The following is a 27316-nucleotide window of genomic DNA, read 5'->3' on the forward strand; positions in this document are numbered from 1 at the left end:
TCTAGCACTCCAGAACTGAGATGAACTTAGATAGTTACAAAATGACGTTGGAGGGCCAGTGCGACCTTATCTAGTTTATACACCAATCCCTCAAGGTCCAGATGGTGGTGTGGGCTCTGAGAGAGGCAAGCAAAATGATTTAACCAGAGGCTTATTTCTGAGCAGACATGGTTAGGATTGCACTGTTGTTCAGAGATGCTAGCAAGACCACATCAAAGTTAGTAAAATGGTTGAATCCAGAGGATTCCTGAACTAGCAGGCTGCCTTTCTGTAATGAAATTAGTCAAAGGTGAATGAAGACTCCTCCTACCTCAGCTTTCAGTGGCAGCAATGTGGAAAAACCAGAGTGCACACAAAGTGTGTGCTAGAAAGGGGTTTCTGTTCTACGGAACCACAAGTTCAGAGAAATACATGTAAAGCTTAAATTACCAGAGGTCTCCGAAAAGAGCATTTTGTGGAACCTAGCAAATACTGTACGTTGGTTAAGTTATTAACAGCAACTCTTACAAGTGGTTGTCAAGTTCAGTGGTCAACGCTGCGCCCCAAAATCACTGGTGTGTGTGTGTGTGTGTGTATGTACACCTGTCAAATATAACATGGGTAAGGTAAAGTGACAATATGGGGCAACCACCATCTGCAGACTTGAAGGAGGGATTGTTTTGCTTTTAGTGGACCTTCTGGCTAGTGATCATAGGAAGTTCTTTCATACTAGATCAGCCTGTTTGTCCTTCGGGATTAACATTGCTTGCTCCAATAGGCAGCAACTCCATGGCTCTACTAGGCAGGGGTAGAAGCTGGGCCTTCTGAATAAGAAGCATGTGCTGTACCACTGAGCAGTGGCCTCCCCTCCTCTTTCCTAGGCATGGGAAAATGTAGCTTTTTGCTTCAGTGTGACCTGCTTTGGATGCTCTCTGCTTAAACGGTTGTATTTTGAAGCTTGGCTTGCTTAGCTTGTGCATGGTATAATATGCTATGGCCTCTGTGGAAGTGTTCTGACAGTTTCCCCACCTTTTCATCATTAAGTTGTTCCAAGATTCCTACCCAGTTTAATATTAAGGAAATGGGAAGTACCATAAGGGACACATAGGCAGGATCTCTGAATGGCGGCAATTAATACCGATAAAGCTCAGTTTTGCCTCCCTTTCCAAGATTCCTGAATCTTGGGGGTAGCACTGCAGTTTAAAGTGGGACTGAGAAACCTGTGACCGTTCATATGTTGTTAGACTCAAAACTCCCATCAGCCACAGCTATCATGGCCGATGGCCAGGGACAAAAGGAGCTGGAGTCTAGCAACATCTGGAGGAGGCTGCAAGCTCCCCATCCCTAATTTAAAATACAGGGGAGGTAAGAGACTTTTCTCCTGTTGCAAATGAGAGATCAGAGTATTATAGAGTGAGGACTGTGGGGGCGGCAGCAGAGATGAGTGGCAGGCCTCTGCGGTCCTCTGCCCTTTCTCTGATCTCTTCCAGGAAGTGCTGCTGCTGCTGCTAGCACAGCATCAGATATAATAATAAACACAGGGTAGGGGCTGTTCTTTTTCAAGCATTCCGGCCCTCTCTACATCCTCAGATCACAGAGTCATCAGGGAAGAGAAGCATCCAGCAGACCAGCTCTTCTGACTGCTCGCACTTGAAACTTAGCAGAACTTATTTGGTATTAAGTCAACGAAAAGCAGAGCTCTGACCTGGGCTGGGTAGAGCAGGGTTGAATTCCTCGCGCTGCCATTTATCCTATGAGAAAACAGCAAGAGTTTCTGGAAGCGCCCGGGCTGCTGTGTCAAACTGCAGAGAAGGCAGTGCTTGCAAGCCTTCTGCCCGTACTGACTTTTCTCATTTAATACAGATGACAGTTGCTCCTGGCATGCTGCAGGGAGCCGCAGTTTATCACAGCGTGATCAGGCAAAGCTGTTGCAACTTCAATTTACACATATCTGCAGTCACTGTAGCTTGCGTTACATCTGCTTGACCGGCTGCCCTTTTCGTGTTGCAGCCTCCAGTCCCTTCTGATTGAAATCCCAGGCTGGTGGATGAGCTGCTGTGTTTCAGTGGCACAACCGTGTCCTTGGAGCGTTTCAGGAAGCTGTGAGAGATTAACTTGAACATTTTGCATCACAGGGTGTGACTGCTGCCCCTTTCCTGGGGGCAGTGTGCTTCCTAATGGAATATTTACGAGCTCTCATCCATCACCTTGCAGAGAGCAGGGGATGATCATGAGCCATCAAACCCCATCTGTGAGGGTGGAATGGCTAGCTAATCCTCTTTCGAGCAAACACAGTGGCAGATGCTGCTATCGATACAGCCCACTTGGCGGTCAGCAAACATTGGTAGGGGGAACTCCCTGGGATGTGGTGAGAGAAGAGGCACCACCGGACTCTATTTGTTCTGTCAGCGTGGGCGAAACACCCAGGTTGGTGCCCAAGTAGGATAGTATCATGGTGGGTGATCTAATTATATATACAGATTTACCAGGTTTCACTGGTATGCCAACTGCAACCATTCCTGGATAGGGATAGGTTGGCCATGGTGACCTGTGCACTGACAGCCTCAAGAATGGATTACGGTAATGTACTCTATTTGGGGCAGCTCCTAGACCTGGTTTGGAAGCTGCAACTGGTGCAGAATGCAGCCCCTCCAAGTGTCCTTGAAGTGCCCCAGTTCAGTATACCTGAAGGAGCGTCTCCACCCCCATCGTTCAGCCCAGACACTGAGATCCAGCTCCAAGGGCCTTCTGCTGGTTTCCTCACAGAGAGATGTGAGGTTACAGGGAACCTTCTCGGTGGTGGCGCCTGCCCTGTGGAACATCCTCCCATCAGATGTCAAGGAAATAAACAACTGTCTGACTTTTAGAAGACATCTGAAGGCAGCCTTGTTTAGGGAAGTTTTTAATGTTTGAAGTTTTATTCTGCTTTTAATCTGTTGGGAGCCACTTATTATTATCATCATCATCCCTATTTTCCAAGGACAGTCCTGGATTTACAGAAGTCATCCTGGTTTCTGATTTGATCCTGGAATGTCCCACATTTCCTTAGGACATCCCTATTTTCATTGGATAGATGTGGGAGGATATGAGAATACCGTGGTTAGGTTACTGACTGAAGCTTCTTGCTGCATGCATGTAACACCCCTCTTGAAGTAACCACACTTGCTGCCAATCTGGTCCCAAGTCAATTTTCCTTTATTGACATGTAAAGTTACAACCAACTTGGGAGCTGGTAACCTGGGAAAAAATGCTTCTTTTAAATAAACCTGCCCATTCAATTAGATCTTCAAAGGAGGACTTCCTGGCTGGGCCATTAAGTGCATTAATCCACCTTGTGATAACCCAGCATAGTGCCTTGGCTGTGGTGGTGCCTGCTTTGTGGAAAAGCCTCCTCTCTGAAATATGGCAAGCACCTACAGTAATGTGATTTTGCCATCTGTTAAAAATGCAGCTATTTGACCAGGCATTTTCTCAATAGTAGCTATTTCTTCCTACTGTATTTGTATACTGCATCTTACTTTGATGTAATTTTATCGAAAGGCTTTATAATAATAATGTACACTGCCTTGGAATTTTGTTTTAAATGAAGTGCATTATAAAAATATTTTAAAATAAATAGCATAAATGCAGTTTAATCAGCCATCTTTAATGTGGTAACCCATATTCAAAAACATATAAAGTAAATTATGGCAAGTCAGTAGAAAAATCCCAAAGGTATAACCCAGTGTTTCCCAGCCTTTATGACTATGAGGACCCCCATTTAACTTCAAAAATTCCCCCCCCCACATGCTAATTGCTGTAATTTTAGGCTGTGTTAATTGAGAAAACACAATAACAAAAAACTATTTTGAACTCAGTAAGGCTTTGCAATGAAGTGTTAAAAAACCTTAATTTTCATTAATTGCAACTGTCATCAACATCATCATCATCATTAAAGCATCCTAATGAAGAACTGAATATAGTTCTCCAGGTGTGGTGCAGTTTGAAAGCTAGTGCTTATACTGTCTTCCTAAAAGTGGCTACCTGTGAGACAGAAATATTTGCTGCATTATTCTCCAAGTGGTACAACAGACTCACCTCTTTTCTCCTCTGCCAATGGGCAGGATGGGGTGGGGAGCAGCTATCTCACAAGGGGTACAGACCAAATACAGATGCTGTAAGGAAACTACAAGCACTCTTAAGGGAACAAGCCAATCTATCTGATATTAGGGTGGCAGATTTGATGAATGACCAACCAACACAAAAGTGATTATTATTCATGGGAAATTCCCAGTCCAGTCAGAGAATCCAAACAGGGATAGAAAAGTAACTTTCTCATACTATTTGGTACCATTGGTCCATGCTTACTCCTGACAGGTCTTTCCAGTGAACAGCTATGATGTTTCTGGCTGCTGAAAGTAAGTGGGTTATGAGTTCTTTGTGGTGTAAGCGGGCATTATTGTATTGGAAGGTGTTTAGTAAGGCCAATTCTGGGGTGGTTTCTAATACTTACTTGGTTATTTTACTTATTTCTTGTATGGTTGTCCCACCCACCCCACTGACACATGAAAACAAAGACCACCACAGCCAACCAAAAATGAATAACCACACCCTAGGCCAACCCCAACCTCTCTCACCACCAAAGGAACACAAGTGAACAGCAAAGAACCTGCACAAGCGACGCTGACGCCAAACCCTACATATAGTAAGTAAAATGGAAACATCGCTACCCCATCTCACCCCCACCCATCTTCCCCCCCTCCACCTCTTTCCCCCTTTTCTTCCTAATGTCTCAACAAATGAAACTGATTTGTAAAAATGTTACATGGAAAAAAAATACGAGAGAGAGACATTGCACGCACTTTTGTAAATCAAGAAAATATTTAATAAAGAAGAAAAAAAAAGTAACTTTCTTTCCTCTAGGCAACAGGAGCACAGGGTGACTTACTGATTATGACCAGGGCCCATTTCCAAGAGCTGTCTACATATACAATCTTACTCAGAGTGTGGTTTTGCTTGCTTCATGTGACAATTTGCTACCTCCGAAGGTATCAGCCTGGTGCCCCATTGAGGTCTGCCTCTGCAGGGCAATGATGACCATGTGGCAAGTGGGCCTTTGCTTTGGCTTTCCTTTCCTTGCGCCCCCGTCTTTGACAACAGCCCCCACAGCATTTGGTGGCCATGTCTGTCCAAAATTGTGTGTACTGTCTGTTGCCAAGGCTGAGGATGACAGGCAGTGCAGCTGCGCTGCTGGTGCCTATGCAGGTGACGATAGGAATAGTGAGAGGGTGGATGTTATGATTATGATCTATAGACAGCAGTGAGATATTCAGGCAAACAATATAGGGCACCCAGCAAGCCACGAAGATGAAGGAGACACTAGCGATCTTCTTAGCATTCCTCAGTTCCAGTTGCTGTTCCAGCTCTGAAGGGGGCTGGCCTTGGTTCACTGAATGAAGGAGTCTTGTGATGTCCTTAAGCTGCCTTCGGGATGTGCACAGCACCTGGATGCACATGAAGCCCATGGCAAGGATGGATGGAATGAGGAAGCCATAGGTCTCTAGATAGAGGTAAGGAATAGGGAAGACCAGACCAAAGGAACAGTTGGCATGGGGCTGCCACTGGTTCCAAGCCAGTGGGAGGCATGCAAAGATCAAAGGAGCTGTCCAGGCTATGAATATGTAAAAACCAGGCCAGCGATACACCCAGGACCGGTGGTAATGCAGTGAGTGGATGATGAACACATACTTAACATAGTGCACCACCAGCAGGTTGGCTAAGAAAGCAAGGAAGATGAAGTTAGGTGCCACATAGTTGAAGAAGCAGAGGTGGTAGTTTAAATCCTTCGTCGAGGACAGCTCAGGAATATTGGGAAGGAATAAGCCGGCCAGAAGATCAGCAAAGAGTAGGCTCAGGAAGAACCAGTTGGTGGTGTTGCGGAGTCTACGGTTGAAGAGGATCCCAAGAATGAGGAAGATGTTGGCCAAAACAATGAAGGCTGACAGGGGCCTTGAGAGCCAGATGATGATATTTTGTGTCATAGTTTCTGTGTCTCTAGTGAGGACTCCCCTATCCTCTGCACCTTCCGACATTGACTTCCTAATGGAAATGAGAAAACACCCCATGTTATTATTCAGCAAAGCCAGAAGGTTAGCCTGGCAAACTACATTTCACTTCCAAACCACTGTGGCCTGATTATCGTCTTCCAAAGCAACTACTCTATTCTGAACTTTAAAATGGTAAGCGTAATACTGGTGGTCAACAAAAGACGTTCAAAGACTCTCTCAAGGCAAATCTTAAAAAATGTAGTATGAACAGTGAAAACTGGGAAACACTTGCTTGCGAGCACTCCAGTTGAAGAACAGCCTTTACCAAAGGTGTCATGGACTTTGAAGAAGCACAAACTCAAGATGAAAGGGAGAAACGTGCTAAGAGGAAAGCACGCTTGGCAAACCCTCACTGTGATCAACTCCTGCCCGAAAACCTATGTCCCCGCTGTGGAAGGACATGTGGATCCAGAATTGGCCTCCACAGTCACTTACGAACTTACTTTTAAAACCGTGTATATGAAAGACAAACTTACTTGGCTACGAGTGATCGCTGAAGAAGAAATATTTCACTGACATGATTATATTTAGTTATTAAAAAATCAATCCCACATTGAGGAGTTCTTCTAAATAAATAAAACAATGCAATAATTCAGCATAAAAATTAGCAACACCACATCTTGTTTAAGCATGTCTTATACAGCACAATTATACTAAATCTATTAAAAAAACAACATAATTGCTACTGTGTCAATAGGGCAAAAATTCTGATATTATTGTTGTATTATTTATTGGCTTTATTTGCCACTCCCCCCCCCAAAATGTAACTCAGAGCAACTTACCAGAAAAAATAACACATACATTAAAGCCAACATAGAACTAAAACACAGTGAAAACTAAAAGCACATTCATATTTTTAAAAGACAGGACTAAAACATCCCATACATTGAATTCATCAAAAAAAGTTTATGGCAAGGGTGCGGAATAGCTAGCTGGGCTGGCCACTAAATATTTAACATTTAGCCTTGGGCAGAAACCCTGAACTTGGCCATGATTGTGCCCCTGCAGGTCATGGTGAAACTCAAAAAGCCAGTGCTCTTAATTCTCCCTTCCTCAGGACATCCCACCCCCTTCCTATCCTACCTTCCTTATAGTTCCCTAGACTCGCTACCTCTGAAATGGGATTAGTTACCCCTAGATATAAATAAGTAATAAACGGTGATATTAATTTAGACTAGCACTTGACAGTTCTTGCTCATTCTCCCAAATAAGCAAGACAAGACTGGTCTTTTTTTTTTTTAAGTACGTAATCATGTCTGTTGCAATAGCAGCATTTGTCTTGTCTGATAATTTCCAGTAAAGATCCCTAAAAGTGATATTTCTGTCAAGGGTGCAGATCTATAGACATGTAAGCAGATCTGGTAACAGAATTAAAACCGGAGGCTTCATTTTTTTAAGAAAAAAAAAAGTGAAGAAATATTTTAAACCAGTCAATCAAGGAAGGGTAAGCTTGTCCAAAATTCCCATTCTCAGAATGCATGTCAAATGTTAGCAGTCTTTACAAAGAGCCCCAAAGTGTTTTGCAGTTAGGCTTCAGTTAGAAAATGAGTAAGAGAGAGACTTCATTCACTGAGACCCACAGCCCTGAAACCTCTTGTGAACCCCATGGTCCTTTTGACCACCTTTGAAACCTAAATGCCCAGAGACATTTTTATTTGGCTCATGACATATCCTCTTGGGAAATGCTCTGAGACAGTCCAGCCATAAGATCATGGAATCTTAAAAGTTAAGCTGTTGTCTTAGGAGATGAAATCATTTCCCAACTCTGAGCAGTGCAGGAGGCAGGGATGGCTCAAGATAGTTCGTTGCCTATGGCAGTGCAGTAACCTTTCACCTCAGATCATGGGGCATAGTACCCATGGCTGGTCAAGTTATTTTGACACCTGAGGCAGATAAATCTGACAAACACTCCTCCTTGACAGGAAAAATGCAACAATCATAAATTCAGTAATTAACAACTTGATACCCTTTCACGACACCCAAAATCTTCTACCTGAGGCATTCGTATTCTGCCTAATGGTAGGGCCCTGGAAGCCACAGATTAGGTGCTAAGGAGCAACTGGGGTCACACATCTGCATCATACATTTAAACCACTATTATACCACTTTAAGAGTCATGGCTTCCTCCAAAGAATCATGGGAATAATAGTTTGCAAAGGATACTGAGAGTTGTTATGAGACCCCCTATTTGACTCACAGAGCTACAATTTGCAGAGAGGTTTTTCAATAAATCCCTCTTTCCAGGGATTTGTGGGGAGGTGGGTTATTTTACTCACATGTGGTGGAGCTGTAAAAAAAGTTCCTCGATTTTGGGACTTTCTAATGTATTGATTGGCTACTTCTTGGTAGCAGTGAAGACCGATAGCTGGATATTGGAAGGACCTGAAAGGGCTTACCGTGAAACAGTGGTATACGAAAGCATAGACTAGAGTTTTGGTTGAGAAATTGACTCATTGTTTATGAACAGCTAGAGACAGGAAAGAAAAAGGACTGTTTTGCAACGGAGTGGCAGAGTTTAATGACCTTTGCAAATAAGGAAGAGACCGACTGGCCTGTGCCATCAGTATTCTGGAATATCTGGCTTGTACAATTTTTAAATTTGGTAATGTCTTGGTGCTTATATTGCTTAGCTTTTGGGATGAACAATACTTACCTTGGCATTTGTTGTGTGCTATTGCCTGATGGGACGCAGGTGGCGCTGTGGGTTAAAGCCTCAGCGCCTAGGACTTGCCGATCGAAAGGTCGGCGGTTCAAATCCCTGCGGCGGGGTACGCTCCCGCTGCTCGGTCCCAGCGCCTGCCAACCTAGCAGTTCGAAAGCACCTCCGGGTGCAAGTAGATAAATAGGGACCACTTACCAGCGGGAAGGTAAACGGCGTTTCCGTGTGCGGCTCTGGCTCGCCAGAGCAGCGATGTCACGCTGGCCACGTGACCCGAAAGTGTCTCCGGACAGCGCTGGCCCCTGGCCTCTTGAGTGAGATGGGCGCACAACCCCAGAGTCTGTCAAGACTGGCCCGTATGGGCAGGGGTACCTTTACCTTTACCTTTATTGCCTGATGGAGAATTTAGATTTTTGTTGTAAGCTGAATACAGTGGAAGCTCGGGTTGCGGATGTAATTCATGACAGAGGCACCGTCCGCAACCCGCAGCGTTTGTAACCTGCAGTGTTGCGTCTGCGCACGGGCAAAGCGTGATTGGCAAAACCTGGAAGTAACCCTTTCCGGTACTTCTGGGTTTCCTGCGGTCCGTAACCTGAAAACGCATAACCCAAAGCGTCTGTAACCCAAGGTACCACAATAATAATAATAATAATAATATAGGGTTTTTAATGTATGGTGTGGATATAGCCAGGAAAAACAGTTGAGGAGGAAAACTATCATGAAGTTGTTTGGCAAAGCTTTTGAGTGCCGAGATAAATGTGTGTGGCATTACCTCATGTTGCAGCTACTCTGTAGTCAAGAGCCACTAAAAGAACCAGTGGTGTTATTTTAAGACACTCATAAAGAAGAGGCAACAGGCTTTTTAGAGGGAGACTCCTACCATCTGGCTGCGTTTAAGAGAGACAATTAAGCTATTCGAGTGACATAATTGCCAGCGGAAATCATCCCTGCTGAGGCCCTGCCGTCTTTCTTGAAAGGCTGAAAACAAAGTGGAACAAAATGAGGAAAGAATCATTTGACAGGGTGGTTTTAAGGGGCTTTAAGAGTGACCAGCTTAAGAAGCAAAGAAAAGCCTACCCATGCAATGATAGCCTGCACAAAGGGTTAATCTGTTATGCTGTTAAAGTTGCATTTGCCAAATGACTATCAGCTCAATAACACTTCCCTTCCTCCCAATTGAAATTAGATTCATTTTTGCATCCCAAAAGATTTACTTCCACTGTGGCCTGGTTCACACGCAACACTAAACCAAACCACGGTTTAGTGATCATGGAGGTGTTTTGTCCCTCCCCAGTTGTTTTGCTACTGAGTCATGGTTTGGCTTAGTGTGTCATCCAAGCCCTGGCTCATGGTTTGCTCACAGCTCAGCACAGTGCAGGAGCAAAACATCAGGGGAGGAGCAAAACATTCTCATTGCTCATTCACACTAAACCATTATTTGGCATAGAGTTATGTTCAGATGAGGACTGTGTGTGAGAGTGAACCAGAGGTGCTGTGGGGAAAATTCAACCCACACACATGCTTTTCTTGCATGTGCGTGGGTTGAATTTTGCCTCATCGGTTAGATTTTGTGAAGAGAATTTCCATACAGCTTAATCCTCAAAACATCTAAATGGTTTCTAGAAAATATAAGATATATGTTAAAAATTGCCAATAAAATAAGATGCTAAAAAAAAATTCAACACAATACTAGTATTTTTAAAATATTTGCACTTTAAAATAAAATTGCATACTGCATTAAAATACAGGTAGATTTACATGTCTAGGTGGGTTTGCTTAAACAAAAACAGTTAGCTGGTGCCGAAAACAGTACACTGGTACCTCAGGTTACAAACACTTTGGGTTACAGACTCCACTAACCCAGAAGTAGTACCTCTGGTTAAGAACTTTACCTCAGGATGAGAACAGAAATTGCATGCTGGTGGTGTGGCGGCAGCAGGAGGCCCCATTAGCTAAAGTGGTACCCCAGGTTAAGAATGGTTTCAGGTTAAGAACGGACCTCCAGAACAAATTAAGTTCGTAACCAGAGGTACCACTGTACAGCAAAGGCATCTGCCTAATATCAATAGGCAGGGAGTCCCCCCCCCCCCATGGTTCTGATACTGAAGCATGGGTCTATATGTATCTATAACAGAGAATATATATTACTGAGAACATATGCAAAGTGTCTTTTCTTCAAATAATGACAGGGCTTTAGCAATGGAAATGGGAAAGGCGAGGTACTTGCCTGGAAATGGGGGCATCCTGATTGCACTGTCTATTTAAATGATAAGAATAATTATTAAGCCTTAGGTCGTTGTTCTGAATAGAGGCAAGATTCAGAGCAGTGAATCATCTAGAGAAGCAATAAGCAGCCTCTTCTGTTGGTGGGCATTCTGGAGCTCATAGGGGCATTTCATTTCCTGCAATATATCAACAGTAATTTGTGTCCGTTGTTGAGCTTCACACATGGTCTGGGAATTACCATGTGAAAGATTTCCTGCCTGGTATTTTGCTGGGCATGATTCAGCAGAAATCATTTTGTGAATGGGATCAACATGCTAATCTGCCAGTAGATGTGCTCACTTACAATAAGTTTTAATAATAATTAGTACAGTGCCCAAGCCTTATTCATATGTCAGTCAGCAGCTGCATGCAATGGACAAGAGTATTCTAAAGCAGTCAGGGGAAGAGGCATGAGAGAAAGAAGGATGAGAGGAAAGGATTTAGAAATAAGTTCGATATTAACTTATTAAAAATGGAAATGATGAAGATTAATGATGGGATGCATGCTGCGCTGAGAGAGAAGGCAGGCAACATTTTTATTTTTATACAGATATGATTGCAAGGGCTGGCCCCAGAAGCAGTACCGATTAACCTCCAAACAAGTCATTAACAAGGATGACCCTAGCGAAAAAACAAAAATGAACTGTTGCACAGAGATGGGGAGCCTGTTGCCTTCCAGACGCTGAACACGTCCAATGGTCAGGAATGATGGGAGTTGTAGGAGAGAGCGGGAGACAGCAAACAGAGAGCAATGTGTGGATCTTATGGGAACATCCTGATTCTCCAGTATCATTTAAGGGCAGCATTTTTCATGTAATAATGATCCATTTTTAAAAAACAACAACCCACCAAGCAAATTTTGCTTGTGAAATATTTTAAGGAACTCTGGAATTTTTTTTGCTTTCAGTTTCAATGGGACTTACCCTCAGCCAACTGTCCCTGACACTGCTCTGCTCACTCCCAGTTCTCGGCTTCTGTCAGTCATACTCCACACATGGAGTCATAGTGTGACTGCATAGTGAGCCTCTGTGGAATATGAGCGCTACTCCCAAAATTGAGACCTTTGGTAACCCTTAGAATCCTTTATTGCTAATGGGGAAACAATGTGGTCTGTGCTCCAGCATGAATGAGTCGCTCCTGGGTAAGGAGGATAAATTTCATTCATTAGCATTTAAAAGCGAACCTGCCCAGTGCTGGATTAAACCCTGTGGCCCCAAGGCAGTTGAAATCTTTTGGGCCCCCACTCTAGTGGGATAACATTGAACCAAGAAAGCATGATTGTAATTTTCTTTCAAGAACAAATCAATATTATTTTGATCTATTGTCACAGGACCCCTAAAGGCTGGTGCCTACTCTTCCTATCTGGTAATCTGGAACTGAAGCTGCCTAATTCAAGTTTTCAAAAAAATAAAAAATAAAAAAAAATGCATGAACTGAGACACAGACACCCTTCAAAATTCACACCTGTCTGAAATTTGCAGCACTGCTTTCCAGCCACTTTATATATAACAATGCATTTACTGTACCAGGGTAAATACATATAAATGCATCTATAAGTGAAAATAGCATTTAGAAATGCATTATATTAGGCAAAATTACTTTGCAAAGCCTGTATAGTATACAAAACTGCATATTAGGAAAACGTTGCACTAAAATCCTGATGAATTTTCATGAAGACTTTTAAAAACTAACACAGACAGACAACTTGCCAACTGATGTGGTAACGTGGAGAACTGAATTTAAGATTGGAAAAATGAGAAACCAAAATAGACATAGCCATCCTTTCCCCTGGGTAGGTTTACTGTGAGTTCCTCTCAATGCACTTGTGACCTTGTGCGAATGGATTCAGCTGAGTAATGCAGCCCAGTGACTGGCAACTGGCCTGGGTTCTTCCTTCCTTCCCTCCTTCCCACCCTCCTAATCAAGGCGAAATATCAGGGCCAGACAGGCACAAACTAACCTGGAGGTTTATCAGCCTTCCCTGGGCAGAGCTCCTGTTGACACCAGTTCCCAATGCACACCCAACCATGTGGTGATGTGAGCGAGGACTTGTCAGGTGCTTCTTGGATGCCTCGCTCTGCTCGATGGCTGGCCCATCTTCAGCTGCTATCAGATAGTAGCGTATCTTGGACCATCTTTGACCGAAAAGGGAACTGAGAAAGCAGGCGTGGGGTGGGGGAGAAGAGGAGCTGGAAACCACAGTGAAAGGCTGTTTCCCTCCTCCAGATTGTATAGTCACACCCCTTGTTAGCTGCTAGCAAACTGCAGGCCTGTAGAGGGTCTGATTGCTTAGAGGCTCATCTGCCTCCTAGTGGTTCTGAGCTAGCCTATGGTGCAAAGATAGCTCTGGAGGCTTGCGGTAAATTAGGGACACAGTCAGCAAAAAGCTGAGGTCCTGCAGATTCTCCTAAAGTGCTTTGGCTTTCACACAGGAGGGCAACCAAACAGGACTTATCTAAGCCAGGGGCTCAGCCCAGAAGCATCCTATTTTTCTTAATGCAAAAACTCAGCTCCGGAGCACGTGGATTGGGCTTGCAGAACAGCCTTGCAATGGTTATGCTCACAAGGAATCATAGAATTGTAGAGTTGGAAGGGACTGCAAGGGTCATCTAGTACAACTCCCTGCAATGCATGCTGCTGAAAGATATGGAACTATACAAAATACATAGAATGGAATCAGGTCTCTCCAGCTGGCAGGCAGGGGAGCTGGCTTCTTGCTAGTGTCAAACCCCAGAACCCAGTTCTTTCGTATCACACATTTGCTCCTGCTCACAATCCACTTTTAAGGAGATGCAGATTATTTTATTGCTACAGATTCCTGACAAACAGATTGTATTACGGCACACGCTTTCATGGGCTAGAGTCCTACAGCATCCCCATTCTTGCTGTAGCAGGAAACCTTCCTGAACTGAAGCTCAGAGACAGGCTTTAGAAGAAGAGCTTCATTGGATGTTGCCAAAGTCCCACCTGGTCCAGCATCCTGCTCTCACAGAGGCCAACCAAATGCCTACAGGAAGCCCACAAGCAGGACCTGAGTGTTCCTAGGTTCTCCTGCACTGTAGCTCAGTGGTGGAACATCTGTTTAGCATGCAGAAGGTCACAGGTACAATCCCCAGCATCTCCAGATAGTGCTGGGAATGTACCCTGTCTGAAATCCTGAAGCTGCTGCCGGGCAGTGTAGACAATATTGAGCTGGATGAACCAGTGGTCTGACTTTGTATAAGGCAGCTGTTTTTGTTCCTATCCCTCTTGGAGCAGGAATTACAAGATTCAAACCCTTCTCGGTAGGATCCCTTAAGGGTCATGCTCCATCCCATCCCCATTAACCCCCCCCGCAAATGGATGGTTGCACAAGTTTCGGTACAAAGAGCTCTGAACTGCATCCCTGCTTTTCTTTCTGTAGCTTCAGTGTTGTGCTGGATTCTCTTCAGAACATGAAAGTGGCAAAGCCTCTGCTCAGAAAAGAAGAGAAGGCCATTCCAAGCATTTTATCGATTGCATATCAGGCTACCTCCCCCCACCCCAAATGCATCTGAACTTTCAAACTGTAGGCTACCATGATGTTTCTCCCCTAGGAACATCATCCCTCTTCTCTAAAAGACACAAGTTATGCCCCACTCTTGTCTCCAAAAGTACCAGCTTGCCTTTTAAGGGCAAACAATGACAGTTGTTTCTTCAACAAAACCCCAAGGGTTGGGCCAGTCCTCTCTAGCATAACAAGGGAGTGAAGGAATGACTAGCAAAGCCAGATGCTCAGGATTGGCCTGGATAAGACAGGAATTCAGCCTTGTTCAGCATCCAAGAAAGAGCCATCATCCTGGCTACAAAATGTCCAGTATCCACTGTTGTACACTTTATCTAGGGAGATCAGAACCTCCCGCTTCACCGCAAGCAAAAAATAAACCTATATGACGCATGGGCAAAAATGGAAGATTAGGGAGCTGCTGTCAGGACTCATGCAAGAAACTTGGTGCAGCTGAGGAGAATATTGATGGAGTTGAACCAGGGATGGGGGAAACTTTGGTTCTCCAGATGTTTGCTGCACTACAACTCCCAGCATCCTTGAACAATGGTCATGCTGGCTGGGCTGATGAGAGTTGTTCGTCAACCTCTAGAGCAGGCTTCCTCAACCTTGGCCCTCCAGATGTTTTGAGATTACAATTCCCATCATCCCTGACCACTGGTCCTGCTATGGGAGTTGTAGGCCAAAAAAAATCTGGAGGGCCGAGGTTGAGGAAGCCTGCTCTGGAGGGCTGCAGGTCCCCCATCCCTGTGTTAAAGAGATGCATCACCCACACCAGCCTACCAGCAGTGGGTTCTGGCCTGCCTATGATGGCTTAGAGAGGAGATAGACCCACTGTGTGGACAAGTAAAGAAAACAAGGATCTGTAGAAGGCTTTAAAACATTTATTTTTAAGCACTGGGGCCTGATTGCCCCTTTGGCTTGTTCTGCTTCGGCTACTTTTCTGAGAAGTGACTGGCCTCAGAGAGGATCTTCCCATCCTTGGTCTCGATGGTTTTGATGAGCAAGGGCCTCTTCAGTGAGTTGTTGGTCAAGGAAGTCCCTCCAGGTGCCATGTTGTGGGCAGGCAGTGCCATCCCCTGTGTCAGGAGCCCAGCTGCATAAGCAATGGATGGATTTAGAAATCTGGGTCAAGAGATCAAAGAAGGATGGCTTTAAGCAAGAGACTCCTGATTTGACTCCCCAAAGTGATTTGAGAAAGAAGAGGCAGCTAGAAATGCCATTCAAGCAAGTTAGCAGCAGGTCCCGGAGCCAGAAGGCCAACTGGCCATTTGCACTAAGTGAGTGATCGACATGAATTTGCGCGCACGTGCACACACACACACACACACACACACACACACACACAGACCCAGACACAGAACTGGAAACGGGACCAATAAATTTTGTACTAATGGAGACTGAGCAAGGATACCATTCTGAGGAACCCAAAGGGTCTTGAGCAGAGGTGGAATTTTAAGGAGGATGTAGAACCCTACAGATGATAGGAGGCACCCAATATATTACATGAAATTCTGGCTTCTTGTGGGGCATCATTCAGTATTAAGGTCAAGAGGCAGTCCAAACAAGCATAAGAAAAACTGAGGTGTTCTGGAGCCTTCTGTAGTGATTGTGTACACAAAATCTCTTGATTACATTTAAAATATATTTCTACCTTTTTCTGTTCATCTACCATGTAAAAGTTTAAATACTGAGACCTCAAGATAACAGCTAACTAAGCTGGGTCCACATCATGGCAGACACACTTGGTGGAAAGTCTTCCCTGTCAAATGCCAAATGCCATGACACATAATCAACTATCAAGAACTGTAATCAGTATCAGACTGCCAGATACTAAATGCTAAAATCGAATGTCTTCCAGTATCCAACGGAGATAGCAAATATTCAACAAATATTTGAAAAATGCAGTGATGAGTGATGACAATAGCAATTTTTTGTTGTTGTTGTTGTTGTTTAGTCATTTAGGAAACATAGAAAAGCTCAAAGGGAACCCGTTTGGCAAGGATGGGGCTGCCACGTTACCAGAAGAATCCAGAGGATGGCAGGAGAGATTGATGGAGTTACCAGTCGCCTCCATTTTATGAGCACCCATTTTTACCACAGGCTTGGGACTATTCTAGGGAACTTCATACACAGCTTCAATCAGAGTAGGAAATATACTTACCTAGTTTGTCTATAGCACTGAACTGCTGGCTTGGAGCCTGGCTACCCATCCTGAGAGAAGGGGGGGAAACATGTGATGGAACAAGGGTGTTTTAGTGTTTCAAGTGCCCCCACCCCACACTTATTTTTTTACCTCCCAACCCCCTGCTGATTTTGGCAATGGCAAATACACACACACACACACACACACACAGAGAGAGAGAGAGAGAGAGAGAGAGAGAGAGCGCTGGGATGAGTGGAGCAAAGCACCTGATAGGGTTAAATATAGCACCCTCCCTGGTAATCAGTTTGTGCATCTGATGAAAGGAGGGGGGCTGATGCTAATTCACCGCCTCAACTGATCTGCACAGATCATCTGAGAAATCTCTCTCTCTCTCTCTCTCTCTCTCTGTGTGTGTGTGTGTGTGTGTGTGTAATAGACACAGACCGACCAACAGAGTGGGGTGGCCACACACTCATTAGTGCAAACAACCTCCAAAACCATGATTGCGGTCCACAGCGTGTAAACAATACTGAGTTAGATAGACTGTCAGTCTGACTCTGTAGAATGCAGATGTCACGCGTGACAGCCAATCCTAGATGTCCAGGTGCAGAGCGACTGATTCACCAACCTCCCACCCTCCCCATCCATGCATGGTGAGTTCCACTAAAGTTAGGGTTGCCTCCAACTAAATCCTACCCGGAGCAGACCCACTGAAATGAATGGATCCAAGGGACTCATGTCTATCAGCTTCAATGAGTCTTCTCTGAACAGGACTAACACTGCTTACCACCCACAGGACCTTGCTTACCGGTTCTCTTCTCCTTCCAGCAGTTTCTGGTAGGTGGCAATTTCTATGTCAAGGGCCAGCTTGACATTCATCAGCTCTTGGTATTCTCGCACCTTGCCAGCCATATCGTGCTTGGCCCGCCTCAGAGCCTCCTCCAGGTCTTGGATGGCACCCTTGGCACTCTGCACAGCCTGCTCCCCTTGCTCTTCAGCCTGCGCCACAGCACTCTCCAGGTTGGCTCGCTGGGCAGGAGGAGAGAGGAGCTGTGAGACTGCTTGAAAACCATGGTGGGAAGCCACAGGGAAACCCACAGTAGGAAACTGGAGGCAAGGCCTGTCTCTTATGGGGAAGATCCTGTTTTGGGGCTGCATGGTTGCTCCAGTTTGGCTGCGGCTGCTTGTCCTATTTTCCCCAGCTGCCAATTTGAATAGCAAAGGAAGAGCTGAGAAAGCTTTGGCAAAAACGAGCCCTTCTCCTGTTCCTCAGTTTGGGGATACAGGGCATTTCCAGATGACCTGTTTACTGAGTGTTCATTCTGATTTGTTTGCAGGGAGTTTAGATGATGTTGCCAAAGCAGGTGTTGCCCAATGCTTTCCTGTGAATTTCCCCGTCACTTTTCTTTATTGCAGAAACTCTGATCTTTTGGAGAAGCAGGTTTGTTGCACAAGACCTCCTAATCTGTTTAAAATTGCACAACATGAATTGACCAGCAAGTGAATGAATCTCACCTGAACAGAGACAGTCAAAGTGTCCACAGTTTCTTCAGCTCTTTCAATATAACAAATTGCTAAGGTCACGCCCAGAAAGTTGCTATTTTGTGGGTGGGAGTCTATCCCATGATGGAAAATTCAGGTTGTGCAATTAGAGTGGATTTGGTAACTTGTGCAGGAAACCCATTAAAATGGGACTTTTTGCACTGATAAGTGTGTGGGGGGGGGATTGCTTGATGTGGTGCCCTGTAAACAAATCATAATAAATACAGTGGTACCTCGGGTTACAACACTTCGGGTTACAGGCTCCACTAACCTGGAAGTAGTACCTAAGGTTAAGAACTTTACCTCAGGATGAGAACAGAAATTGCGCACTGGGGGCACGGTGGCAGCAGGAGGTCCCTTTACTAAAGTGGTACCCCAGGTTAAGTACAGTTTCAGGTTAAGAACGGACCTCCGGAATGAATTAAGTTCACAACCAGAGGTACCACTGTACTCAATGAACAGCCCATGTCACCTAACCTTCCCACAAACTTTATGCAAACCAATGAGGATGAATGCTCAATTAGCAGGTCATCTGGAAGTGGCCTAAGTTACCCATCAAAAAGAATCAGTGTTTGGGCTGTAGACCTTTGGAAGCAGCTGAAGGCCTTCTGGGCCACACATTTCATTTAGCAGTGTATTTGGAATGGGGACATGAAGTGGATCCATGAAGCATGCCCCCCTCAAGACCAAGTTACCCATTTCTCATCCCCCCCTCCAGCTGTTCCACTTCTTTATGAAGAATGATGCTACCTGCAGACCTAAGGTATAACCTATCTGTGAAATGCAATCATATAATGGTTGGATGGCTCAGGAATGAGAGGTGGAGTGTGTAAGGGGATGTAAGGGCAGTCTGATTTCCCCTGTTAGTGTAAACTCTCAACTTTCACCAATAGTTTAAATAAGACTCGTTTTCTGCCCAGAGACAGCTCACCTGGTTCTTCAGGGCCTCAATTTCTCCATTAAGGCGCTGGGCGTAGCGTGTCAGCTCAGCAATCTGCCCTCTGGCTCTCTTCAGATCCTCAAGGTTCTTCTGGGTCTGTCTTGCTATGTCATCACACTGGAAGGTAAAGAGAAGAACCAGGAGGTTTTGGTCAACAGCCTCATCCAGGTACCAGCCAATTCTCTTTAAAATGTTATGTTCAACAATATGCATATATGTTATGCATGCCTGCATGCACACACTTCCACGTGATGGAAATGTGCTACTTGCCTTGTTCTTGTACCACTGTTCTGTCTCATCACGGCTTTTGGCAGCCATGGCCTGGTACTGCTCCTTCACCTCATCAATTATATGCTTCATCTCCAACTCCCGGTTATTGTCCATCTCCACAGTGACCATTGCATTTTGGATCTGAGGTTGCAACTCCCGGGTCTCCTGGGTGTGAATGAGCAGAGAGAGAGAGAGAGAGAGAGAGAGAGAAATAATGACATTGTTGATGAGGTTGGGATGACAGGTCATCTCAGATGGAGAACATAATCATGGAGCAAAGCACAAGCCCTTATCTCCTCTGAGTATGCCTTGTGAGCCTTCGACCCAGAAGATGGGACAATAATCCGACCCTCTTCCCACTCACCCCTACCAAACACACCCACCACTCTTCTCCCATTTGTCACCCACCTCTTCAAAGAGCTGGTTGAGGTATTTCATTTCATTGGAGGTGCTCTCTAGCTTCGACTCAACAACCACTTTCTGCACATAGATGTCATCTAGGTCCTGTCACGGGAGAGATGTAATCAGCAGATCCCATGCCTGGGTCAGAACAGGATTCACCTGTCATGAGCCCTGCAGTGGGATTGGGTTGGCAGCTCTGACAGAGGAAGAAGGAACAGAGCAGAGGGGTGAATTGTGGGAAGCTGGCTTGGAGGAGAGGGGATCTCCCCTTTCCACCATGACTTCTGAAATACACTCGGAGTCGAGTGTGGATTTCATGCTCTGTATTCAGCTCATAGTAGTGAGGAATGGAAGTTCCCCCAGAATGTCTGCTTTATATACATTATTTAGACAATGGGCCCCACATAATTGGCTAATTCCGGGATTCTCCTGTAGGTCAATCAGGTTGCGGATTCACTTCCACCTGGAGCTGGATTGGGTGGCTCCTGTGGACCAATCAGACTGCTGCATTCTGGGTCCTATTGTTCTAGGACCAATCAGACTCCTGCCTTTTGGATCCTATTCAACTCAGTACATAACAACTTCAATCACTTTGGAAGGGGGAGCAGGGATGCCAGATCTCCCCTCTGACATTCCTGCAAAACAGAGAGCCTTAGTAGACTCTGGAGAGGCCTTTGATCTGCCAAGATGCAGGGGAAGGTGGACCAGGAGATGGCAGTGATTGAACAGCAGTCTTTTATTTATTAATTATATTTATTACATTTTATACACCACCTTTACCTTCCAAGGTGGTTTACATGGCTCTCCTCCTCCCCATTTCATCCTCACAACAACCCTTTGAGGTAGGTTTGGCTAAGAGATGGTGACTGGCCCAAGGTCACCCAGTGAACATCATGACCAAGTGCTGATTCGAACCCAGGTCCAACACTCTAATAATTAAGCCATGCTGTCTTATCACCTGGGAACTGCCTCCACAAATGGGAGCAGCCTTACCTACCCCAATGGAGTGCATGCTTGCAATCTCAATGTTCCCACAAGGCAAGAAAGTGCAGCATGCCTCGTCTTTAAAAGCTTGGCGGGAGGGGCAGGGAAGCATCCTAATTGCATCCATCCACTTCTGAACTTCTTGTTCTGCTCTTGACTTCCTGAATCATGGCTCCTGAGCCCTTGTCTGCTGCTGAGCCGGTACCATTGCTTGTGAGTAAGGTATCTCCTCATGAGTAACAAATCCCTGACAGCCCTTCACCACCACCAGCTGTGATTAGGGTGTGCTCTAGGAGGCCAGAATATATAAATTCTCCCTCTTGAGCCTTTTGGTAATTGGAAACAGCACAAGTCTGTGGCTCCTGGTTCCAGTTCCCCTGCCTTGCTATGTTATATCTTAGCTGAACAGTGACTTTGGACCTGGCCTCTGGATCATGGTTTGAACCTAGACAGATTCCTGTTCTTTGCCTTGGTTTGTTTGGACTGCCTTTGGCTGGTGAGTGTTTTGCTAAGAGGCTTATATATCTTGGGATTTGGACCCCTTGAGGGCACCCACTGGCTATCCTGGGTGTGGGGAATAGGGAGAACTGCCTTGGAACCCTAAGCCCTATAAGTTCTATGTGTAGATTTTTTTTTCACCTCCAAGACCCACCTTCTTGGTAAGCACAAATTCATTTTCAAGTTGGTTACGCCGGTTGATTTCATCTTCATACCTACAAAGAGAGGGGGAGGAGATGCTTTTTGATCTTGGCAAACAAGGTATTTATGCCCTGTTTTCCAACCTCCTTGCCCTCCAGGCTTTCTTTCCTTTCTCCACAGCACCTGTAGCTCTTCTTCCAAGTATCTGCTAGCCACTTCCTGCCTTGCTAGGCATGTAAGATCTCAATTTGAAATGCATCTCATTTGCACCTCGCAAACCCACCTGCTTTTCAGTTCATCCAGGTAGGCCTGCATGTGGTCCAGCTCATTCTGCAGCTTCACTTTGTCCTGTTTCAGTGCATCGATCTGCTGCTTGAGGGGCTGGCTGTGGGCTGTCATGATGCGCCCCACATTGGATTTGTACTGGTCTTTGCCCTTCAGGAGCCTCAGCTGTGTCTCCAGCACTTTGTTCTGTTGCTCTAACTTTCGCACCTGCGGGGGGGGAGGGATGGATGGATGGATGGATGGATGGATGGATGGATGGATAGATAAATAAATATGGGCACTGGGGCAGGGAGCCCTGAGCAGCCTTGTTCAGGGTCCAGAATCCCACCACACCTTTCAGTGGTTACTCAGGCAATGCTTCTGTCTGGCCATTTGTGACTGGTTTCTAAAAAAAAACACCCCACTATGTGCTCTGTGTTTGATTCATTCTGATGAGATGACCATTCAGAAGTACAGTGCATTTCAATAATAATATTAATTAATAAAATTTATTATTTATACCCCACCCATCTGGCCAGGTTTCCCCAGGCACTCTGGGCGGCTTCCAACAAAATATTAAAAATACAATAAAACATCAGACATTAAAAACTTCCCTAAACAGGACTGATTTCAGATATCTTCTAAAAGCCAGATAGTTGTTTATTTCCTTGACATCTGATGGGAGGGCATTCCACAGGGCGGACAATTCAAAAGGAAATCTAATGACTATTTACTTTCATTCATTGCATAACATCCTGCTTGAAATCCTTGCTTTTTCTTTTTAATCCACTGAAACAAACTAACTCACATGCAAATCGTTTACAGGACTGAGAAATGGTAGATTTTCTGTGTGGTGCCCCAACCCTCCATTGCCTTCATTTCTACAATTCCTTTAGAGCAAAACAGGACAGAAAGGATGTGTTGCCACACTAGTCAGTCTCATTTTAGTGTTGGGCTGTGTACATGGCCACACCATTACTTTTCCTCCATTTGGATCAAAGCTAGTTTGGGGCAGGGGAGGCATCAAAACACAGTATTTACTAAGGAACAACAGGATAGATGGACATGGGTGGCGCTGTGGGTTAAACCACAGAGCCTAGGGCTTGCTGATCAGAAGGTCGGCGGTTCGAATCCCCGCAACGGGGTGAGCTCCTGTTGCTCGGTCTCTGCTCCTGCCCACCTAGCAGTTCGAAAGCACATCAAAGTGCAAGTAGATAAATAGATACCGCTCCAGCGGGAAGGTAAACGGCATTTCCATGTGCTGCTCCGGTTCGGCAGAAGCGGCTTAGTCATGCTGGCCACATGACCCGGAAGCTGTACACCGGCTCCCTCGGCCAATAAAGCGAGATGAGTGCCGCAACCCCAGAGTCAGCCACGACTGGACCTAATGGTCAGGGCTCCCTTTACCTTTAACAGGGTAGATATGAATTGTGGCTCATGTTATGTGTATATCTCTTCCCAAAACAGTGGCGAGAGCACCCCAAATGGAGACTAAACAGGAGTGGCTTAGGCAGCCATACTTAGGTTGGCTGTTATTTCTCCCTTCTGCATGGGTGTTACCCTTTTGGTGACATAAGCAACAGCACTCATGCCTCAACATAGGAAAAAGAGAAGGACCAATGCCTTCAGTCTTCCAATTCAAAATGTTTCAGTGCTATGTGATACTGCATAAACCAGGGGTAGTCAACCTTTTTATACCTACCGCCCACTATTGCATCTTTCTTGATGGTAAAATTTCCTTACCGCCCACCAGTGCTCGATGGAAGGAGCATTCAGCTTGTGCCGTAGAACCCCCTACCGCCCCCTAGAATCCTGAAACGCCGACTAGTGGGCAGTAGAGACAAGGTTGACAACCCCTGGCATAAACAGTTGAGAAGAGATTTCTAGTTTCTGCCCCCAACTCCTCAGATTTGGGATTGCTGGGAAATGTGCCTTCCCCTTTGTTGTCTCCCTTTTTGGGGGAAAGATTTAGAGACATGGAGTAGGGGCAAAATCACTGTGCACCCACTCCTCGATATCAGGATTCTGTATCAGAAGAAGGAGTGTGAAATAAGCTAGCTCTACGAATTGAAGTGGCGGTGGTTCTTTAGTGAAACATTTCAGGAAAACCAAGCACTAGCATTTGACACATCTGGCCACCAGGGGGCGCAAATCCTCTTTGTTTCATTGTTATGACGCATTACATTAGAAGTAGGATCGGAGCCTTCATTTAACTGTCTTGCAACACATAGTTTTAGTAAAATAAGCAATCCATTGAGCCATAGTTGAGGACTCCAAACACCTATCCAAAGATCTCACTTTTTTCAGGTACCATGCTTAGGGATATTTCAGAAGCAGCTTTCCGGAGGCTGCTTTGTGCCTTCAAAATGTCTGCATTGATTTGCACGGTGGGTTTGGTGTGAATCCATGTCATGCCTCACATATTTTGGACTGCTGAATGCAACAAATGGCTACTGTCTCTCAGCACAAGTGAACATGTAGGATGTTCACTGGCTAAGGAGAGTACAGACAGGCATCCTGCATCTTTAATAGCTGGGAAGGTTGGCTTGCTATGTAGGAGGGATAATTTTTGTCTCCTACACAATGCAGCATTTGCATCTTTGGCTGCTCTGTAGGAATTTTGATACATTTCCAGCATCCCTCACAGGTGTGGCGATCCTCCTAATAACAGCTGTGTACACACCGCACATCTAAAGCACATGACTTCCCCCAAACAATGTACTGTAGTTTGCTTCTCACAGAGCTACAATTACCAGCACCCTTGGAAAACTATAGTTCCCAGTAGTATTGGGAGGAAGCTGTGTGCTTTCAATGTATGGTGTATATGTAGCTACCTAAAACAAATTTGTGAAATGTTTCTGTGGACAGCGTGCCTGTTGGAAACTGGAAGTTTCTGGACTGCAAAATTCGTTAACGTTATATAAGCAGTGTGTCCTAGAGCTGGTTTGTAGTTTCAAAATAAATAGTTTTTAAAGACAGTATTTTATTAGATTGAAAAGAAACCTCTCCCCCAGCACAGACACATGCACTCCCAGACTAATGTACAACTGAGGCCAAAATTCTGTATCTGAAAATGAGCCCCATTGAATTACCGTATTTTTTGCTCTATAAGTCTCACTTTTTCCCTCCTAAAAAGTAAGGAGAAATGTGTGTGCGTCTTATGGAGTGAATGCAGGTTGCACAGCTATCCCAGAAGCCAGAACAGCAAGAGGGATTGCTGCTTTCACTGCGCAGTGATCCCTCTTGCTGTTCTGGCTTCTGAGTTTCAGAATATTTTTTTTCTTGTTTTCCTCCTCCAAAAACTAGGTGCATCTTGTGGCCTGGTGCATCTTATAGAGCGAAAAATACGGTAATTGCGACTTCTGTGTAGACACTTATTGAATTGCACTAAAGTGCAGAACATTTTTGTGGAGGGGGGAAATCCATATTAGATTAAAATAATCAATTTATAGTGAGTGTGTATATGAAAGAAATACTTTTGCACAATTTCCTGTAGCTCACACCTTGGGAAAAATTAGTAAATTGACTGTCAGTTTTGAGATCCATATTCCTTTTAGAACCTGCATATCCACATTCTACAATTCACAATTACATCAGATCTTGTTTTACTTCCTGGTCCCAGAATAAAGAGCTTGATCTTTTATTTTAAGCAAACAACTTAAGTTTCAACTACTCCTCAGTTTACAGTAAAACTGAACAACATGGATGATTAAGATGAACACACACACACTCCACCTTAGTTTTGGGAGATTGGGATGTTGGAAAACCCTTTGTTAGTGATATGAGCATCGTATTTGTCTGGTGGTGTGATATTTAGCACAGTTTTTCCAAACACCCTTTCAGTATATATTTATTGAAGGATGAAAAATTCTTCCTCCACCCCCTTACCAGTCTTTGTCCATCTTTATTGCGACAGTCATGTGAACATGTGTTAGTTCAGTGTTCTAGACTTGGGTATACATCTAACTCTCCATTCCCTATATATAAACAGAGTGTAATACTTTCCATGAAAGTCCAATTCTTGGAATCGCCAATTTATAATCTTGGAAAGAGGCCTTGAAAAGTCTGCTAGTCAAATAATGCAGTATTTGACTCACAGCCAAAGTAGATTATACTCTGGAGATCTGTGATCATAACTCCCATCTCCTTAAACCTTTTCAAAGCTAGCTGTGTGGAGAACCCACGTCACACTGGGATCACAGTTCAGGGAGACCTGAGTTTTAACAGCTTACCCTGAAACATCTGCAGTGCAATCTTGAACAAATCTACTCAGAAATAACACTGTTCCCAATGCAGCTTATTTTCCGGAACAAGACTGCAGCCAATATAAAGCCTTATCTTTCCAAAGTTATTACTTGCCCCATTAGGGAAAACAGGTACTCCTATCAAGCATCTCCTTTGCATCCTCTGACTTGCACCATCTCTAGTGGTTTCTAGAAGGAAGCACCTATGGAAATCAATTTATCAAGTTTTTTGTTGTTGGTTTTTAATGGTTTTTCTGCTGTTTGCAGCTGTGCTTTTTGTTGCGCTGTGAATAAATAAACGCACTGGGGATGAGCGTGAAAGACACTTTTTTTGTGTGTTCCAAATTTTACCTAGTGGAAGTAATTGCAAGTAATTGCCAGCGTTAGGTTAACATCTATTGAAACTGTGCCTGGCAGAGGTTTGGGCTCTGCGTAGTGATAACAACAAGGATAGATGCTAACAACAGGGTCCCATAACTTCAGACACATGAATACAAGTTGACACGAACTTGGAACTTCCATAAATGCTTCCGTCTCCGTATTCTCCACTCTGATTGGAGCAGCATTGCCTGCGCAAAGGGGCAATCTCTCTGAGTGATAGTAAATTAAGTTTGACTCAGCCCATCCGTTTCAATGGGTCTACACTAGCTTGGGCATGTTCATTTCAATAGGCACCACCAACACCCCTTTCCCCCTCTCTCTCGCACCCCCCACCCCAGAGCAACGTCCCGCCCCACGCGCGCATCCTGGTTGCACCTTGTCGATGAAGGAGGCGAACTGATTGTTGAGCCCTTTGATCTGCTCCTTCTCTTCCGTCCGGATCTGGTGCAGTTTAGGGTCGATCTCCAAAGTGGGCAGCGAGGAGAGAAGGAAAGCGGGCGAGGCGGACAGGGGAGAGCCGGGGAAGGCGCTGGAAGTGGATCCTAGTCGGAAGAGCCCCGGCTGGAAGCTCCCCGGGCTGGCCCAGTACAAAGAGCCCCGGTTGGAGAGCGAGCCGTGGGAGCGGCTGCTGAAGCTCCGGCTCCCCGGGCGAGGGTAACTGGTGCTCATGGTGCGCGGGCTGCAGCGCTGGCTCGGCAAGAGGAATACAGGTGTTCAGTACCTGGGCCGGGCTTAATAGCAGGGGAGATGCAGAAGGCCCCGCCCCTTGCACACCTGGGCACTTTATTGGCATATCAGCGCCCCCCCTTCCCAGGGCTTCACGTAACGTGGAGCGTGATGGCATATTTGCACATCAATTTGCGCTTCACGCGTCCGCGCTATCGAGTTGCACCCTGATTAACATAGCCGCGCCCCTATCGCCTCGCCCGGCCAATCGCACGACACCGCTAAAGCCAGCTCAGTGTTCTGTAGACCACCTACGAGTGCGTTCC

The 27316-nt window shown here is 45.1% G+C and overlaps 2 protein-coding genes across 4 annotated transcripts; both read right to left on the reverse strand.

Annotated features, from left to right (window-relative positions):
- Positions 1-4817: 4817 nt before the first annotated feature.
- GPBAR1 (G protein-coupled bile acid receptor 1) lies at positions 4818-13155 on the reverse strand. Of its 2 annotated transcripts, none has more exons than XM_079969204.1 (2): positions 12950-13155; positions 4818-6057 (listed from the first exon to the last, which is right to left on the reverse strand). In XM_079969204.1, exon 2 carries the CDS (start codon positions 6048-6050, stop codon positions 5010-5012), a length of 1041 nt encoding a protein of 346 aa, XP_079825330.1. In that variant the 5' UTR covers positions 6051-6057; positions 12950-13155; the 3' UTR covers positions 4818-5009. The 2 variants fall into 2 exon arrangements, with proteins under 2 accessions (XP_079825330.1, XP_079825331.1); XM_079969205.1 differs by lacking the exon at positions 12950-13155 and adding an exon at positions 8462-8467.
- Positions 13156-15378: 2223 nt separating this feature from the next.
- On the reverse strand, positions 15379-27133 carry LOC307211985 (keratin, type II cytoskeletal 8-like). Of its 2 annotated transcripts, none has more exons than XM_079969119.1 (9): positions 26700-27133; positions 21719-21927; positions 21449-21509; positions 19819-19914; positions 19411-19575; positions 19132-19257; positions 17467-17687; positions 16677-16726; positions 15379-15637 (listed from the first exon to the last, which is right to left on the reverse strand). In XM_079969119.1, the coding sequence occupies exons 1-9, from the start codon at positions 26991-26993 to the stop codon at positions 15630-15632; spliced, it is 1230 nt and encodes a 409-aa protein (XP_079825245.1). In that variant the 5' UTR covers positions 26994-27133; the 3' UTR covers positions 15379-15629. The 2 variants fall into 2 exon arrangements, with proteins under 2 accessions (XP_079825245.1, XP_079825244.1); XM_079969118.1 differs by having other exon boundaries at positions 15379-15608; positions 26700-27130.
- Between the last annotated feature and the right edge of the window lie 183 nt (positions 27134-27316).

This window comes from Podarcis cretensis, assembly GCF_951804945.1.
Source record: "Podarcis cretensis genome assembly, chromosome: 1".
Classification (NCBI taxonomy): Eukaryota; Metazoa; Chordata; class Lepidosauria; order Squamata; family Lacertidae; genus Podarcis; species Podarcis cretensis.

What these genes read in the sequence shown, in the direction of transcription:
- LOC307211985 (XM_079969118.1), bottom strand. Translation starts at nt 26,993, where the DNA reads ATGAGCACCAGTTACCCTCGCCCGGGGAGCCGGAGCTTCAGCAGCCGC. An exon ending in AACAGTGGTACAAGAACAAG is followed by an intron (nt 19,258 to 19,410) that starts GCAAGTAGCACA and finishes TTTACCTTCCAG; the next exon opens with TGTGATGACATAGCAAGACA. An exon ending in CTGGAAGGAGAAGAGAACCG is followed by an intron (nt 16,727 to 17,466) that starts GTAAGCAAGGTC and finishes CCCTTCTCTCAG; the next exon opens with GATGGGTAGCCAGGCTCCAA.
- GPBAR1 (XM_079969204.1), bottom strand. Translation starts at nt 6,050, where the DNA reads ATGTCGGAAGGTGCAGAGGATAGGGGAGTCCTCACTAGAGACACAGAA.